The sequence below is a fragment of the Hyla sarda genome, chromosome 6 (genome assembly GCF_029499605.1).
Source record: "Hyla sarda isolate aHylSar1 chromosome 6, aHylSar1.hap1, whole genome shotgun sequence".
NCBI classification, from domain to species: domain Eukaryota; kingdom Metazoa; phylum Chordata; class Amphibia; order Anura; family Hylidae; genus Hyla; species Hyla sarda.
Window position 1 is genome coordinate 282,990,773 of NC_079194.1, and position 17,613 is coordinate 283,008,385.

Here is a 17,613-nt window from a genome sequence, read left to right on the forward strand (position 1 = left end):
ACTCTACTGGAAAACATTTTTTACTAAATCAACTGGTGCCAGAAAGTTAAACAGATTTGTAAATGACTTCTATTTAAAAATCTTAATCCTTCAGCTGCTGTATGCTCCACAGGAAGTTCTTTTCTTTTTTAATTTTATTTTTTTGTCTGACCACAGTGCTCTCTGCTGACACCTCTGTCTATTTTAGGAACTGTTCAGAGTAGAATCAAATCCCCATAGCAAACCTATCCTATCCAAACCAGTTCCTGATATAAACAGAGGTGTCAGCAGAGAGCACTGTGGTCAGATAGAAAGGAAATTCAAAAAGAAAAGATCTTCCTGTGGATCATATAACAGCTGATAAGTACTGGAAGGATTAAGTTTCTACTTTCTTTTTTTTTTTTGTGAAAAAACGCTGTGACCAGATGTTAGCTGTAAGTCTATAGGGAACTGCAAAATGCCATATCCACTTGGCGTTTTTCAGTTTGGCATTTTTTTATCCTTTTGGTATTTTTTCAATCCTTTTTTAGCGTTTTGCTGCTCCTTGGCAGTTTTTCAAAATCGCAGCATGTTGAGACTATGGCATTTTTTTCACTTAAATCATGGCGTTTTTCTCCCATAGAAGTCTATGGGAATGAGAAAACGCCAAGAAAAACGCCATGTGGGTTTTAACTTTTTTTTAGCAATCCAAAAGACGGATGGTTAGCTGTTTTTAATAAAATTTCTTAGGTTATCATTAAAAATGTTAAAAAAAAGATACAGTAGGGATGGAAAAATTTGTAGCTAACAAAAAATTTTTTTTTAGAACTACATTTTTATTAACTTTCAAACAGGGACCAATTTATGTGAGCGGGCAGGGACATAAAAATGTAGCCTGCAATATTAAAAATGTATAAAGGGGCCATTCAGTTGTAAAAATAATATATTTTTTTAATTAATTTTGTGAAACTTTTTATTAATAATGTATTTTAATTATGTGTTTAATAATGTGTGTTTTTTACTTTTATTTTTTACTTTATTCTCTTTCTTTTATTCATTATTTAGGTACTACTACTCCCAGCATGGAACAGACTGTTACATGCTGGAAGCTGTAGTAACTGTACTTATAGACAGATCGCCCCAGGTGTCCCTCCTGACACCTGTTGCAATCCTCCTATATGATCTATAGAAGCCAGCGGCACGACCGCACTTCTCCGCTCCCCTGCCTGTCACTGTATTCTTCTATGATGTGAAGTTCTCTTCACATCTCAGATTCATAGTTGCCACTCAGAGCTGTGATAGCCGGATGGTTACAGCCAATCACAACTCTCAGCAGCATATGTTTTAAGCCCATAGGGCTGTATTTCTGCGAGGGGGTGTACGTATTTCCTGCCCCCTGCACTTCCAGGTGGTGCTTATAGGGATCAGGTGAGGGGCGTGTATATATAACTCCCCCTTCTCCTTCAGGTGCGGAGTACGTGACATTTGTGGAAGCCTCTGCTTCCAGTGGTAGTCTGGTGTTTGAGTCTCCCGTAAAAATCTTTAGAGCGGTTGCTCACGGTGCCGATGCCTCGCTGATCATGAGCCTGGCTTGGGGGGTGCAGGCGCGGCATCCCTGGCAGCTCCGCTGGCTGTCTTATCGTGGGATGCTGTGTCTCCCTGTGCTTATAACGTAATATAGGGCAGGTATGGTGCGGGCTGGTTCTGCCCGCAGGGGTAGTGGGGTCCAGGAGTGGCAAGCAGGTGAGTTAAATTGGAGCTGGGGGTGGCGCTGCCTTAGCATCTCGCACAGCCTGCTAGCTGCCTCATGGCGGCATGCGGACTGCTCGCCACCCGCACAGCTACAATTGTCTGTGTTCTTAGGACAGGTTGCGGCAGCTGCCCAGTTTTCTGCACGGCCGTTCGTTAGGCGGTCCTGTCAGCTTTTCTGCTATCGTTAATCTACAGTATAGTACAATGCTCTGCAGAGAGTTGTTTCAATATAAGCTCTACACATATTTTTGCACATAATATGCATAATAATTTATAAGATCAATTTTCCCACACTATGCAACATATTGAAATTTTAACTCTATGTTTAAATATGCATATATGTTCTTTTCCTGGTTATATATTTTTTATATTTGATCCACTATCCGCATATTTCATGAAAAATACAGAACCATCCAGATCTCATGTGCTGAAGGAGATTCAGTACTGGTTTCACCCATAGCCCAGCCAATTTACCAATCACAGAAATGCTGCGGCTATATAATCCTTACCTACCAGACAAACCAGCATAGCTATTGAAAAAGAGACCGAAGCGTGTCTCGAAATGCGTCTAGCTCATCTACCATACACCAGCAGTCTGATATAGACACCTGCATTAAAAGCTGGGAACGCGCTGCATCATTTGCAACCGCTGGAGACCCTAAGATTGGGGCCCACTGCAGTACGTGCGCAACAGCACACGAGGACACCGCCAGCGTTCATTGCCAGCCTCCACTGACGATCCTCCCCTTTACCATTGCTCCCGTGGACAACCATCTAGCTTGGACAGTCTCCATAGGCCGGACGCCAGCCGTGCCAGTCCAGCATCACGGAAACCCACGCAGCTATTTTGTGGCTTATCCTCTGGACGGACAACATAGTGCCGGAAGCAAGCCGTGCCAGCCCGACTGTGAGCCTGGGATTACCGCAAGGAGGATCGGTAAGTGGTGCTGTGCACCATCCAATAGATATTTAATTCACTATACCACTAACATTCATAGGAGTATATCTCCACTGCATCACCAATTCATTTAAAGATACCGGTATCCGCATTTACTACCATCGATACTTGATTATATAATAGTGACATTATTTATAACTGGACAATAAACTGGATATTAAATATAATTTATTTTTGGGATATCAATTATAATCTATTTTTGAGATCTATTTTTCCATTATTTTTCGGCATCCTGGTAAAACGATCAGTAGCTGGCTTTTTATTTATATATATATATATATATATATATATATATACGGTATATATGTATTTAATTGTATAAAACTTTAAGGTTTATTTTATTTTAATATATTTAGCAAAAAGTTATACTTTTTAAACTATTTTTATTTGCATTTTCTCTACCCTATGCAAGGGCCTTGCAGGGGTAGATGGATATAATTACTGAATATTAATAACATCAATAAATGTTGAAACATACTGAATTCTCCTACTTTATTTAATTATATCACTTACACATCATTCACATACACGTCCTAATCACCCTTTATATCACCTACACAATGTTTACACACACATCCTTTTCTTTTCATTCACCAAATACCACCAACACATATCATTTTTAACTATTTAGTAATAAACTAACTATATAAGCCCAGATTGAGGAAATACGCATCCAGTATATACATTTGTATATACACTTCTCCTACAACATAACGTTTGCTGTGTACAGTGTGGTGCAATGCTGTGCAGAGGGTCGTTTAAATATAGCATTTGCTTTTTGCAGTGTGCTGCGGTGCTCTGCGGGGGGTCCTTGCAGTATATGGTACAGTGTAATGCTCTGCAGAGGATCTTATTACAATATAACATGTACTGTATAACAGTATAGGGCAGTGCTTTGCAGATGGTCTCGTTACAATATAGTTTACATGTTATACAGTTTTGGTGCAATGCTCTGCAGAGGGTTTTGTTACAATATAATATATACTATATACAGTATAGTGCAATACTCTGCAGATGGTCTGGTTTCTATATAACATGTACTATAGGGTACAGTGCAATTCTCTGCAGAGGGCCGTTACAATATAGCGTGTGTGACGTGGTGCAATGCTCTGTGGAGGGTCTCGTTGCAACACAGTGTGGCATGTACTGTGTTTGCTGTGGTACAATACTCTGCAGAGGGTCTCGTTGCAGCGTAGCATATGCTGTGTGTGGTGGTGCAATGCTCTGCAGATTGTCTAGTTTAAATATAGCATGCTGTATACGGTAGGATGCAATGCTCTGTAGAGATATAACATATGCTACATCTAATTAAATCATAGTATACACAGCGTAAACAGTTAATATTGCTTACAGGGCATATAGTCCTAGCATCCGTTTACAATGCCCAAGGTCAGTAATCCTCTACAGTGCATACGGTTATATACGGTTATATTCAGGACATATGGTCGTAGTATACGATACACACGATTAGCATTTTATACATTTATACAGTGCAGTCGCCTTAGTATTCAGTTAGTGCATACGTTCATGGTATTTTATAGTGTGCATGGTGTTAAAATCAGGGGTTGATTTCCTGCGCAGTCAGCAGGCTCTGCTAGAGGTTACAGTAGAACTTAGCCCTATGCCTGTCCCCTGGTGGCAATTCATGGTTCTGATATAAAGTGTATTGTTATATTATTCGTGCAGTGTTTTTTGCAGTACATGCGCTCATGGCGTTTGGGCGGTGCATGCTCGTAGCATTTTTTCTGTTCACACACTCGTAGCTTTATTCTGTTTAAGATGCTCATTGCATTAATACTGTACATACACTGGTAGCTTTTATTCTGTTTTCACACTCTCAGAATTTATTTGCGTCATACGCTCTTAGCAAAAAAAAAAAACATATGCTCCTCAGAACAAGTTTTATGTCATACATCATTTAAGGGTACAGACCATGCATAATTCACTTTAGTTGTATGCCAGGTGTATATATCATTGTAGTGGCGAGCGTTTGTGCGGTGCTGTGGGTACACTCGTGGCTTTAGATTATTTATACGCTAATTGCATTTATGCTGTACATGCGTTCATAGTATTATATTGCTTATATGCTTGTAGCATTATTGTTCATTGCTTTCATATCGTACATATGCTCTTAGTCTACTGGCAGGCGTTCTAGCATTTATAGTGTTTACACACTTGTAGTGTTTACCGTACATACGGTCGTACCAGTTTTAAAGGACAGACACTTGTATAGTTTATCGGTCATGCACAGCATTTCACTGTACATGTAGGTTCTTCATACTGTTATATGTAGCGTTTCACTGTACAGAGCTTTTATGCTGTACATACACTCACAGCATATCGTACATGCATAGCATTCTTTACAGTAACACTGTACATATGTTCAGCACTTGTACTGTACATGCACTAGTTCACAGCATTGATCATGCATACGGTCATATTATTTTATTCTATGCATTCGTTCATAGCTTTACTTGGTGCATAGGTGCGTAGCCTTCACAGTATGTATATGTTCATTATGTGCATACGTTTCCTAGCATTCATACGGTTAGGATGTTGTGCATTTGGTTGCCCGTATTCTGTGTTTACGATTTGTAGGTTTTGTTCTGTGTGTATGGTTATCATTTTATTGTGGGCATACGGTTAGCATGTTTTACTCTGGATATACAGTTAGGCTCCTTTCACACTATGAAAAGGACCCGTTATATAACACCTGTTATAAAATCGTGGGCGATCACGGGGTAAAATAGCCATTAGAAAAGCCCTAACCTACGTTAGTAAATCCCATTATAGTCTATGGGATTGTTCTTATACACGATTTAACCCATTCTCGCCCGTCATTCATAACGCACGTTATTTTTGGATGGGAGATAGTATCGGGAGAAATAGTACATGCAATACATACATTATACATGATTACAGCATTTCATATTGTGCATACATTTCATAGCAGCTATATAGAGCGTACTTTTGTTATACCTGCCACGTCGGCAGGGGGATGCAGTACATTGTTGTTACTGACATATCTTTAGAGCTATAACATCTTGATTCATAGGTTGTTTGTGTCTATCTCTGCAGTGGGATGCACCAAATAGGTTATTGTTACTGACACATCTTCAGAGCGATAACATCTCGATTAGCATGTTTTATATTTTGTAAACTGTTAGCAATGTTATTCTGTGCATGATTAGCATGCTTTATTCGGTACATACGGTTAGTATATTTTATGTGGTACATAAAGTTGGCTTATTCTGTGCTTACGGTTAGCATGTTTTATTTGTGCATACGGTTAGGGTGTTATTCTGTGCATACGGTTAGTGTGTTTTACTTTTATTGTAAGTGTGTTTTACTTACTGTTTATTTAGTACACGTCTAGGATGTTTTTGTTCGGTTTAGCAGGTTTTATTCTGTGCATATGGTTAGCATGTTTCATTATGTGCATATGATTAGCACGTTTTATTGTGGGCATACGGTTAACGTGTTTTTATTCGGGCATACAGTTAGCATGTTTGCCCTGTGGATATGGTTAGCATGTTTATCCTGTAGCATGTTTGTTCTGTGTATACAGTTAGCATGTTTATCCTGTTTACGGCTAGCATATTTTATTCTGTGCATACGGTTAGCGTGTTATGGAGTGCATCATTTATTAGTTTATTCGGTTATGTAGCAACTGTTTGAGTGTGCTTTCCAGCCTCTTACTGTACATTCAGTTGATATTCGTTCACAGCATTCATATGGTGCATGCGTTCATAGCAGCTGTACCGAGCATATGTTTCTTATGACTGCCACGTCTGAAGGGGGATGTAGTACATATGTTGTTGTTACTGACACGTTTTCAGAGCAATAACATCTCGACTCGTAGGTGGTTGTTCACCCATTGGTGCCTGCCACGTCTGCAGGGGACATGTCTTCAGAGCAATAATATTTCGATTAGCGAGTTTTTATATTGTGTATACTGATAGCAGGTTTCTGTGTATACGGTTAGCATGTTTCATGCTGTACATAGTTGACGTATTCTGTGATTACGGTTAGCATGTTTATTAGCACATGGTATTAGCATGTCTACCCAGTACACATGTTTTATCACATGTTATGGTTAGTATGTTTTATTTTGGGCATACAGTTAGTTATTCTGTGCATGCGATTAGCATGTTTATTAGGTGCATATGGTTAGCTTGTATGGTTCACAAAGACCTGTCACGTCTGCAGGCACAATGGTTTCACAAAGATCTGTCACGTCTACAGGCACAATGGTTTCTCAAAGACCTGTCACGTCTACAGGAACGATGGTTTCACAATGACCTGTCACCTCTACAATCACAATGGTTCACAAGACCTGTCACGTCTACAGGCATGATTGTTTCGAACACTTACGTCTACAGGAATGATGGTTTCAAAAAGACCTGTCACGACTACAGGCACAATGGTTCACAAGACCTGTCATGTCTACAGGAACAATGGTTTCACAAGACCTGTCACGTCTACAGGCATGATGGTTTCACAAAGAACAATCACGTCTACAGGAACGATGGTTTCAAAAAGATCTGTCACGACTACAGGCACAATGGTTCACAAGACCTGTCACCTCTACAGTCACGATGGTTCACAAGACCTGTCACGTCTACAGGCATAATGGTTTCACAAAGAACGATCACGTATACAGGCATGATGGGTTCACAAAGACCTTTTACATCTACAGGCATGATGGTTTCACAAAGACCTGTCACGTCTACAGGCATGATGGTTTCACAAAGTCCTGTCACTTCTACAGGCACGATGGTTTCACAAAGACCTGTGACAATTACAGGCACGTTGGTTTGCAGGGAACTGTCATCTGCAAAGGGCCATCACTCCCGATATCAGTGGGGTCCGAATTTTGGCAGTTTAGATATGTCTGACTATACAGTCAAAGTTGTTAGGTAAGGTGCTTTCATGAGCCTTGTTTGGTGGACAGGCGATATGACCCCACACGGTCTATCATGTTGATTAGGTTCTTGCTTGTCATTTACCTGACAGTTTAGTTTTGCCTCTCAAAAGGAGGGATTGGTGCTTGTCAGACCTGCCATAGAGTTATCCCTTCAGTGTCCATTTGAAGTGATGTCACAAGTAAGTATGGTAATAGGTATAGTTAAGTTAATATGTTTGTCGGGTCCTGTTATCATCCTCAGGTCATTTCTTTTACAAACGGACATTACTACCACAGTTTCTCAGGTATGGTTACCGCCTCTAGTATTCACTAGTTGGTTGAGGCTACTCTTTCCAGCACGCAAGGTATAGTCTACTTAACCCCTTAAGGACACAGCCCATTTTGACCTTAAAGGACAACTGTAGTGGTACAGTTTTATATATGCCCGTGCCTCAAAAATAAACAAAATAAACGCATACATACTGTCCTACGAGCCCCCGTTGGTCCGAAACAGGCCTCACGGTCCGGCAGTGCTGACATCATTCCACTTCCTGGGGACGGGGACGTCGCAGAGCCATCAGCGTATCACCGGCCGTAGTGATGTCCCGCCCCGGCTGGTGATAGGCTGAGCCCACTGTCATGTAAGAAGCCGGCCAGAGCTCCTTACATGACAGTCGGCTCAGCCTATCACCAGCCGGGGCGGGACATCGCTACGGCCGGTGATACGCCGGCGGCTCTGCGGCTGCACTAGAGGGCTCAAAAAGGAAGGAGCGACAATGGGATTTTGGTGAGGGAATTTTGCTGAAATAGTTTTTGGTGGGCATGTCTCATTTAGGAAGCTTCCATAGTGCCAGAACAGCAAAAAAAAAAAACATATCACACTATTTTGGGAAACTACACCCCTCAAGGAATGTAACAGTGAGTCGTAACACCCCACAGGTGGACGTGAAAATGAAATTTTTTTTTTTTTCACTAAAATGCTGGTGCAACCCCAAATTTTTCATTTTCACAAGGGGTAATAGGTAAAAATGTCCCCAAAATTTGTAACCACATTTCTCTCGAGTAAGGAAATACCCCATATGTGGATGTAAAGTGCTCTGTGGGTGCACTAGAGGGCTCAGAAGGGAAGGAGCGACAATGGGATTTTGGAGAGCGAATTTTGCTGAAATGGTTGTTGGTGGGCATGTCTCATTTAGGAAGCCCCCATGGTGCCATAAGAGCAAAAAAAAAACACACGGCACACTATTTTGGAAACTACACAACGCAAGGAATGTAACAAGGGGTATAGTTAGCCTTAACACCCCACAGGTGATTGCCGAATTTTCGCTAAAGTTGGACGTGTAAATGAAAACAAATTTTTTTTTCACTAAAATGCTGGTGTTATCCCACATTTTTATTTTTTACAAGGGGTAATAGATGAAAAAGCCCCCCAAAATTTGTAACACAATTTCTTCTGAGTATGTAAAGTGCTCTGCTGGCGAACTACAATGCTCAGAAGAGAAGGAGCACCATTGGGCTTTTGGAAAGAGAATTTGGTTGGAATAGAAGTCAGGGGCCTTGTGCATTTACAAAGCCCCTGTGCTACCAGAACAGAGGACCCCCCCATGTGACCCCATTTTGGAAACTACACCCCTCACAGAATTTAATAAGGGGTGCAGATAGCATTTACACCCCACTGGCATTTGACAGATTTTTTGAACAGTGGGCTGTGCAAATGAAAAATTAAATTTTTCATTTTCACGGACCACTGTTCCAAAAACCTGTCAGACACCTGTGGAATGTAAATGCTCACTGTACCCCTTTTTACATTCCGTGAGGGGTGTAGTTTCCAAAATGGGGTCGCATGCGGGGGGGTTCCACTGTTCTGGCACCATGGGGGCTTTGTAAACACACATGGCATACAATTCCAGCCAAATTCTCTCTCAAAAAGCCCAATGGTGCTCCTTCTCTTCTCAGCCCTGTAGTGCGCCCGCAGAGCACTTTACATCCACATATGGGGAATTTCCATACACAGAAAAAATGGTTACAAATTTTGGGGGGCTTTTTTTCCTATTACACCTTGTGAAAATAAAAACTTTGGGGTAACACTAGCATTTTAGTGAGAAAAAATCTGATTTTTCATTTTCACGTCCAACTTTAATGAAAATTTGTCAAACACACGTGGGGTGTTAAGGCTTACTATATCCCTAAATCCCTAAATCCCTTGAGGGGTGAAGTTTCCAAAATGGGGTCACATGTGGGCCACCTCTGTGCCTCCATATAGTAGTTAATCCCACCTCTGTGGCCCTGATATAATAGACAGGCCTTCTCTGTGCCCCATATAATATTATGCCTTCTGTACCCCCTTACAGTAGTTAGGCCCACCTCTGTAACCCCATATAGTTAATAGGCCCACCTCTACGTCCCCATATAGTTAATAGGCCCACATCTGTGTCCCCAGTCACTTAATATGGCCCACCTCTGTGTTCCCATATAGTTAATACAAAAGAAAAGTAGTCCAGTGCAACTCCAGTGTGGATAAAACATTTTTAAAGGGGTTCTCCACCATAAGGTGATTTTAGTACATACCTGGCAGGCAGTAATGGACATGCTTAGGAAGGATTTGAACTTGTCTTGGGGCTAAATGGCTATGTTGTGAGATTACCATAACACTGTGGCTAGCTTTTTGTGAACTGGTATTTCCTGTTTGACTTTTCTTTTTTTGACTACAAATCCCATAATTCCATTTTCCTCCTTCCCACACATCAGCCACCCTCCCCATTGAAACATAAATGAGCTGCATCCATCAAAAGACCTGTGGTTTTCAATCAGGGTGCCTACAGCTGTTGCATTAGTTGCAGATTGATCTCTCTCCCACCAAGCGATCGCTCCACCCATTGAAGCAGACAGACTTACTGTCATCAGCTGACTAGTGAGTCAGGTCTCGGCCGCATTGCAAGCTGGGAAAAAAGCCGAGACAACAGTCATTTTGTATGCTGTTAAAAATAAATAATGGGGTGAAAATCACAGAAGAATTGTGAGAAAACCATCACACACAGGTACAGACACTATATTATGAACTACACTAACTTTAGAGCCCCTGTAGTATAGTCAAATTAAAAAAAAACTGGAATACCCCTTTAAGACAATTGTGGGTAAGGTTTTTGTTTTTTTCTGGAATATCTTAAGGAAAATGATCTACTAACACAGCACCAACATGGGTGTATGCAGGATTGGTCCTGTCAGACTAATCTGATCAACTTCTATGAAGAGGTCAGTTACAGATTGGACCGGGTTGAAGCTGTGGATGTTGTATATCTGGACTTTTCTAAGGCGTTTGATACTGTGCCACACAAAAGGTTAGTACATAAAATGAGGATGCTGGGACTGGGGGAGAATATATGTAAATGGCAAAGCAACTGGCTCAGTGATAGGAAGCAGAGGGTGGGGATCAATAGAATTTGGAAAATGGAACTCTGGTTGGGTGACAGTTACACATGGGGTACCACAGGGAGCAGTACTGGGTCCATTTCTTATAAATATATTTATTGATGACCTTGTAGAGGGATTACAGAGTAGAATTTCTATATTTGCAGATGACACCAAACTAGGTAAGGTTATCACCACAGAGGAGGATAACATAATATTACAGAGGGATCTGGGGAAGCAAGAGGCTTGAGCACAGACATGGCAAATGGAGTTTAATCTGGAGAAATGTAAGTTTATGCACAATTATATGCTATATAATAAAACATTAGGTAGAACTACTACTGACCTGGGGGGTTCTGGTGGACAGTAAACTCTACTTTAGTGACCAGTGCAAGGCAGCGGCTGCCAAGGCTAACAAAGTCATGTGATGTATAGAGAGGCATAGAGGCCCGGGACAGGAACATAGTTTTGCCTCTGCTTAAATCATTAGTCAGAGATCATATGGAGTATTGTGTCCAATTTTGTGAACCTGTATATAAGAAGGACATGGTGGAACTGCAGAGGGTGCAGAGGAGGGCGACTAAGATAATAATGGTATGGGAGGATTACAGGACCAAGACAGGTTATCAAGCTTGGGGTTAATTAGTTTGTAGAAAAGACATCTTAGATCACAATGTACAAATATATGAATGGACAGTACACAGTAGGGTTTTAGATTGAACTTGATGGACTCTTAAGCATGCAAACTATGTAAGAGATTATGCCAAATCCTTGAAATGCTTTAATAGTTTTGTAAGAAATGTTTATATTATTTTTGCAAGTAAGCCAGTGTAAGCAGATGAGATGAATACAATGTAGCATTATATAGTTCCACAAAATAAGCTTAAAGGGGTACTCCGGCGCTTAGACATCTTATCCCCTATCCAAAGGATAGGGGATAAGATGCCTGATTGCGGGGGTCCCGCCGCTGGGGACCCCCGTGATCTTGCACACCACACCCCGTTTATAATCAGTGCCTGGAGCATGTTCGCTCCGGGTCTGATTACTGTCCATCATGGGGCCGGAGCGTTGTGACGTCAAGGCTCCGCCCCGTGAGACGTCATGCTCCGCCCCATCAATGCAAGCCTATGGGAGGGGGCGTGACAGCTGTCACGCCCCCTCCCATAGGCTTGCATTGAGGGGCGGAGCATGACGTCACACGCCGCCGTCCCTGTGGTCGCCGGTAATCAGACCCGGAGCGAACACGCTACGGGCACTGATTATAAATGGGGTGCGGCGTGCAAGATCATGGGGGTCCCCAGCGGCGGGACCCCCGCGATCAGGCATCTTATCCCCTATCCTTTGGATAGGGGATAAGATGTCTAAGCGCCGGAGTACCCCTTTAAGCTTTGCAAATGTATTACTAAATTGGAAAATATAGCATTTTGTCAGATGCATAATAATCTAGCATAGACATTGAAGTCCAAGTGCACATGTTAGGCAGGACAATAGATCCTTCGGCTTCCTGGGTCAGTCACAACAGCAGTCACAGGGCTCGTCGCAATACCACATTCGTTGTTACCATAAGTGATTCTGAAATATCCCTGGGACAAGAGAGAAAATGTTAGTATAATGACTGGTATAAGACTCCAACATTTAGAGCCCTGTTTACATTTGCGCTGGAAACTCAGAGGCCTCTGTTGCAGATTCCACCTGCCGTGCTGCTCTATCAATGCCTTCTTATTAATATTCATAGGTCCTTCTACAGTGACAGACAGCCTTGAGTTACCCTACTTTAGGAAAACAGATGAATATTCATGAGGATGACTTTGTTAGCCTTTTTATTTTTTTTATTTTATTTTTTTGCTTTACTGTACATTTTGTGATAAAATAAGTGATGTCATTACAAAACATAATTGTTACCAAATAGAAAAATCCTCATTGAATCAATGAAAAGTAGTGCCTCTAGTGCACTGAACGCTGTATTTTACCCCATGTTAAATAACAATGAAGTTTACAGACAGATGGTAGAATGAAGATGCAATGTTAGACACAGTGCCGTGTCCTATTAGCCCATATCAGCAGGTTCCTTTCTTCTAAACTCCTGACAGTTTCCCTTTAAAAGGATTGTCCAGTTTAGAAATCAATTTTCTAAAACTCTATAAGGGAATATAGGCAAGATACTGGATCATCATAATATTGTTAATAGATCAGACAACTCCGCACGGGGCCATACCAAATATGTTGATCTATTTTTATTTTATAAAATTTTTTTTTTTTTTTTTTTTTTTTTAATTGGGAAATAAATATTTTTTTTTTACACTTTTTCAGGCCCTACAGGGGACTATTTTTTTGCAATCTTTATATTGCAGATACTGATCTGTGCTATGCTAGCACCAATCAGTGTTATCTGGGATCTACTTCTCTGGTCCCCATGATGCCTGCAGGAGGTAGGTAAGGAGACCTCCGGACTCCATCGTAGCTAATCAAATCCCCGCAGCCATGCTGTGGGCGATTAAATCAGCCATCAGAACTGCCGCATTGCCCCAGATGCCATGATCAGTATTGATCATGGCATCTGGGGATTTAATGGCGGACATCAGTGCGATCGCTGATGTCTGTCATTACCACGGGTCCCTGTCTGCTGTTGGCAGCAGGGACTCGTGGTCTATGATGCGAGCTCCTACGCATAATAGCCGCAGTGGGGCTCAGGACAAGAGGGTAAGCTGTTAAATCAACCCCCTTTTCCATTTTTCAAAAAAATAAGGTTAACAAAAATAACATAAACATGTGTGGTAGCACCGCATGCGGAAATGTCCTATATATTAAAATAAAATGTTAATAGAACTGCACGGAGACTGTCAAAAACATAAAAAATGCCAAATCCCAGAATACCTCATTTTTGATAGCAACATATACCAGAAAAAATGAATATATCTTTTTCATATATCGGCGTATACAGAAAAGTAAAAGAGTTATAGGGGTCAGAAATGGACATTTTTACGCATACTCATTTTCTTATAAAAAGCTATAATTTTTTTTAAAGTTGTAAAATTAAACAAAACCTATATCAATTGGGTATCGCTGTAATCATATTGACCTACAGAATAGTCATGTCATTTTAACTGTAAAGTGCACTGTGTAGACACGAAACCCCATAAATTTGCAAAAATAAATGAGTTTTTTTTTATTTTATTTAAATTTTTTTTTCTTTACCGTACATTTTGTGATAAAATATGTGATGTCATTACAAAATATGATTGTTACCAAATAGAAAAATCCTCATATGGCCCTGTAGGTTGAAAATTGAAAGACTTATGATTATTAAAATGCGAGGAGATGAGGAAAAAAAAAGAAAAAAAAAATCACTGTGTCCTCTAGGCTTGCATTGAGGGGGCAGAGCGTCACATCACACAGGGGCGGAGCCGTGAAGTCACACTGCTCCGGCCCGTGATAGCCAGCAATCTGACCCGGAGCGAACATGCTCCGGGGACTGATTGTAACAGGGTGCTGCGTGCAAGATCACGGGGGTTCCCAGCGTCGGGACCCCCATGATCAGGCATCTTATTCCCTATGCTTTGGATAGGGGATAAGATCTCTTAGCCCCGGAGTACCCCTTTAATGTTGTCTTCCCAGCTTTGTAGAATACTTACATTTTCTCCCCAAGATTTCCCCCAGCTGTTTTTTACAATCCAATAACGTCCATAGTAATCTGCATTAAAAATAAAAAGCAACAAACACAAATTGATATGTGAAGTGTATCTTATCTAGTACATGGTAGGTAAGCCATCTACTGCTAAAAGAAGTCAAAATGATACTAAAGCTAATGTTATTTATCAAGACTGGACAACAGAGAAACTTTTATTCTTGCCCATAATAATTAATCAGAGGTAAGCCTTAAAGGGGTATTCCAGGATTTTTCAGCCTTTGAGGCTATGATGCCAAGTTATTATACTGTGTAATTTGCTTCTATTACCTCCGTGCTCCACTTTGTCCCTTTTTCATGCATAGGACCCATTCCCGGAAGCACAGTATTGCAAGCCTTTTTATTTTACTGTTGTCTCGGACCTTTCCCAGCTTTCTATGCAAACAGAGACAACATGTTATAAGTCACATGGTTCCAAGGGGCGTGACTATACTGAGGTGGGTAAGTGGATAGCAGGGTGGAAGGGATTTACTAAAGTAATGCTATTTGCCCACCCACTGCAGCATAGCCACATCCCCTGAAGACCATATGACTTATGACATATTGTTTCTGCTCGCATGGAATTCTGCGAAAGGTCAAAGATAATAGTAAATAAAAAGACTTGCACTACTGCACTTCCGGGTGTGAGTCCTGTGCAAGAAAATTGGAAAAAGCTGCACAGGGAGGTAATAGAACATGTTACACAGTATTATAACTTGGCATCATGGGGTCAAAGGCTGAGGGAAAAAAAATAACCATTTAATAGCCCTTTAATACTCTACAGTTTGGTTTCCCAGGTAAAATGTTCCTAAAGAAGGCATCAGTAGGGAAGGGAGAAAGTAAAGGGCTGCAATGAGTTCAGGCGTCTCACACTTTCCCCGATAGATTTCTAAGTTAATGGAGATACACTATTGTAACTCAAGTTACAATATGAATTGGTTCCAGGATGACCACTGTATGTGGAAGCCATTGTATGTTGGGACCACTGTATTTTGGGACCTGGAAATTGGTTCTGAAGCTCTAAATGTCATCCAAAAATAGGAAAAGGGGAGGAATAAAGAAAATAAGTAGACAAATAATATAGATAAAGCAAGTCCTTACATATAAAAGTAAGAAAGATCTGCTGGGAGCTGCAATCACTGTCTATGTAGAGGACAGGAGCTTCTTCAGGGTCCTGTACAGTACACACAATGTCCTAAAAAAGTAACATGGAGCCGCCCTCACGTGATGTCCAAAGGAGCAGCTAACCCTGGCACAGGTAAAGAGTAGTAGAGAACATGTAGTACCTGCCTGTATTTGTATGGGGCGCTACCAGACACCAGTCAGTGTATGCACTTCAGTAAGGCTGGGTCCACATATGTGCGGCGTCTGACACAGATTCCCTCCGGCGTGCACCAGAGGGAAACTGATGCTAGAACTGATCCCATTCATTTGAATGGGACAGTTCACAATCATCCAGCAACTCAAATTTGACGCCGGATGGTTTGACACGCCGGAGGGCACCGGACAGGTGAATGTAGCTTGCTGCATTCCCATGTCCGATGTCCAGAAACAATGGGTGCCGGATTTAGGCTAAGTTAACCTATGCCAGACGCCGCACATATGTGAACCTAGCCTATTGCAGGTGTTTTACCAGTGTAGTGCCCATTTTCATTGGTCAGATCTTCCAGCCAGTGACATGTTTCTGGATTGTCCGTAGCATTATATGTTAAAGGGGTTATCCATAAATAGAAAATCAGAGCTAATTTCTTTCAAAAACAGCTCCACATCTCCAGACAATTAGCTGTTTTTCTATTCCTGGATAACTCCTATAAGTCTGGTTTCAAGTTACAATAAAAGACCATTGCAGTTTGACGATCCATGCACATGGAAGCAGGAAGAAGATGGGGACCGAAGGACTAAAGAGCTATAGCAGCACCATGGGGAACGGAGGAAGGTGAGTTAAAGTTTGTTTTTTTACTTTTTACAGCCCCGGCACAATGGAATAAAAAAAATATGTGCTACACTTCCCCTTCAAACTACAAAATAATGATGTATCTCAAAGCATGAGCTAAAGGCATTTTATGTATTGTGTGTTAAAGTAAAATAGCATTTAATTTTTATAATTTTTTAATATATTTTTTTTTATTTTTTAATCTAGTTGTATTAGGGAAAAATAACTTTAATCTCTTAATTTTTCTAACTGACTGAGCTGAGACATTTTTTCAGGTCATATCCACATCCAGATACATTGCAAAATTTCCCTATTTTTTTTTCTCAGTTTCTTTATAAAGCATTATCTTATGTGTTTGCACTGCAGCCTTGTGTAGTTTTACAATTCTAAGAGAGAAGAAAACAATTCTCACATCAATTTTACAGTATTACTAGTACAATATTATATGTGCAGTTATTACAGTTATCCGGCAACTTAAAGAGTACATGTCACCAAATAAACTGTTCTAAACTAACTCAGGCTATGTTCCCTAACTACTTCTAACACTCCTCCCACCCTTAAAAAGCTCTGTATTTTGCCATTCTTTTTGCTCACATAGTGCAATTTTCCAGTGGGAGAAAGTGGGCGTTTTCCAGCAGGCATGACCTCACTGAAGTCTGCTGGGGGACCACTTCCGCCCTCACATGGTTGCAGAGCTGTGATGATCTCAGGCTCTGTGCATGTTTCAGTCTGTGTTGCTATCAGTGAGGCTCTCCTGCAGGTTTCAGTCTGTGCAGCTTTCACTTTCTGTGCAGCTTTCAATCAAGCTCAGTGCACCCAGAAGCAGTTCCTGAGTTTGGTCTCCTGCCAGGCCAGGGGGAGACCAAACTCACGGAATTAATTGTGGCAGGGAACAGAACAGAGCCATCTAGTGGCCGTTTTTTCTATTACATTTTAAACATATTTATGTTGATAATTTTAAAAGCAAGTGAATGGGAAAGTGTCTGCTAATTACACAAGGAACACTATATTAAAAGTTTTATTTGATGACAGGT

General features: G+C 41.0%; 1 protein-coding gene across 1 annotated transcript in view; it reads right to left on the reverse strand.

The window, feature by feature from the left end:
- Window positions 1–12,354: 12,354 nt before the first annotated feature.
- CTSW (cathepsin W) overlaps window positions 12,355–17,613 on the reverse strand; it is a 36,614-nt gene continuing 31,355 nt past the window's right edge. The window contains exons 10-11 of the mRNA XM_056527512.1: window positions 14,615–14,673; window positions 12,355–12,565 (exon numbers count right to left, since the gene is read on the reverse strand). Coding sequence (XP_056383487.1) covers window positions 12,458–12,565; window positions 14,615–14,673 — 167 coding nt within the window. The 3' untranslated portion in view covers window positions 12,355–12,457. The remainder of the gene's footprint in view (window positions 12,566–14,614; window positions 14,674–17,613) is intronic.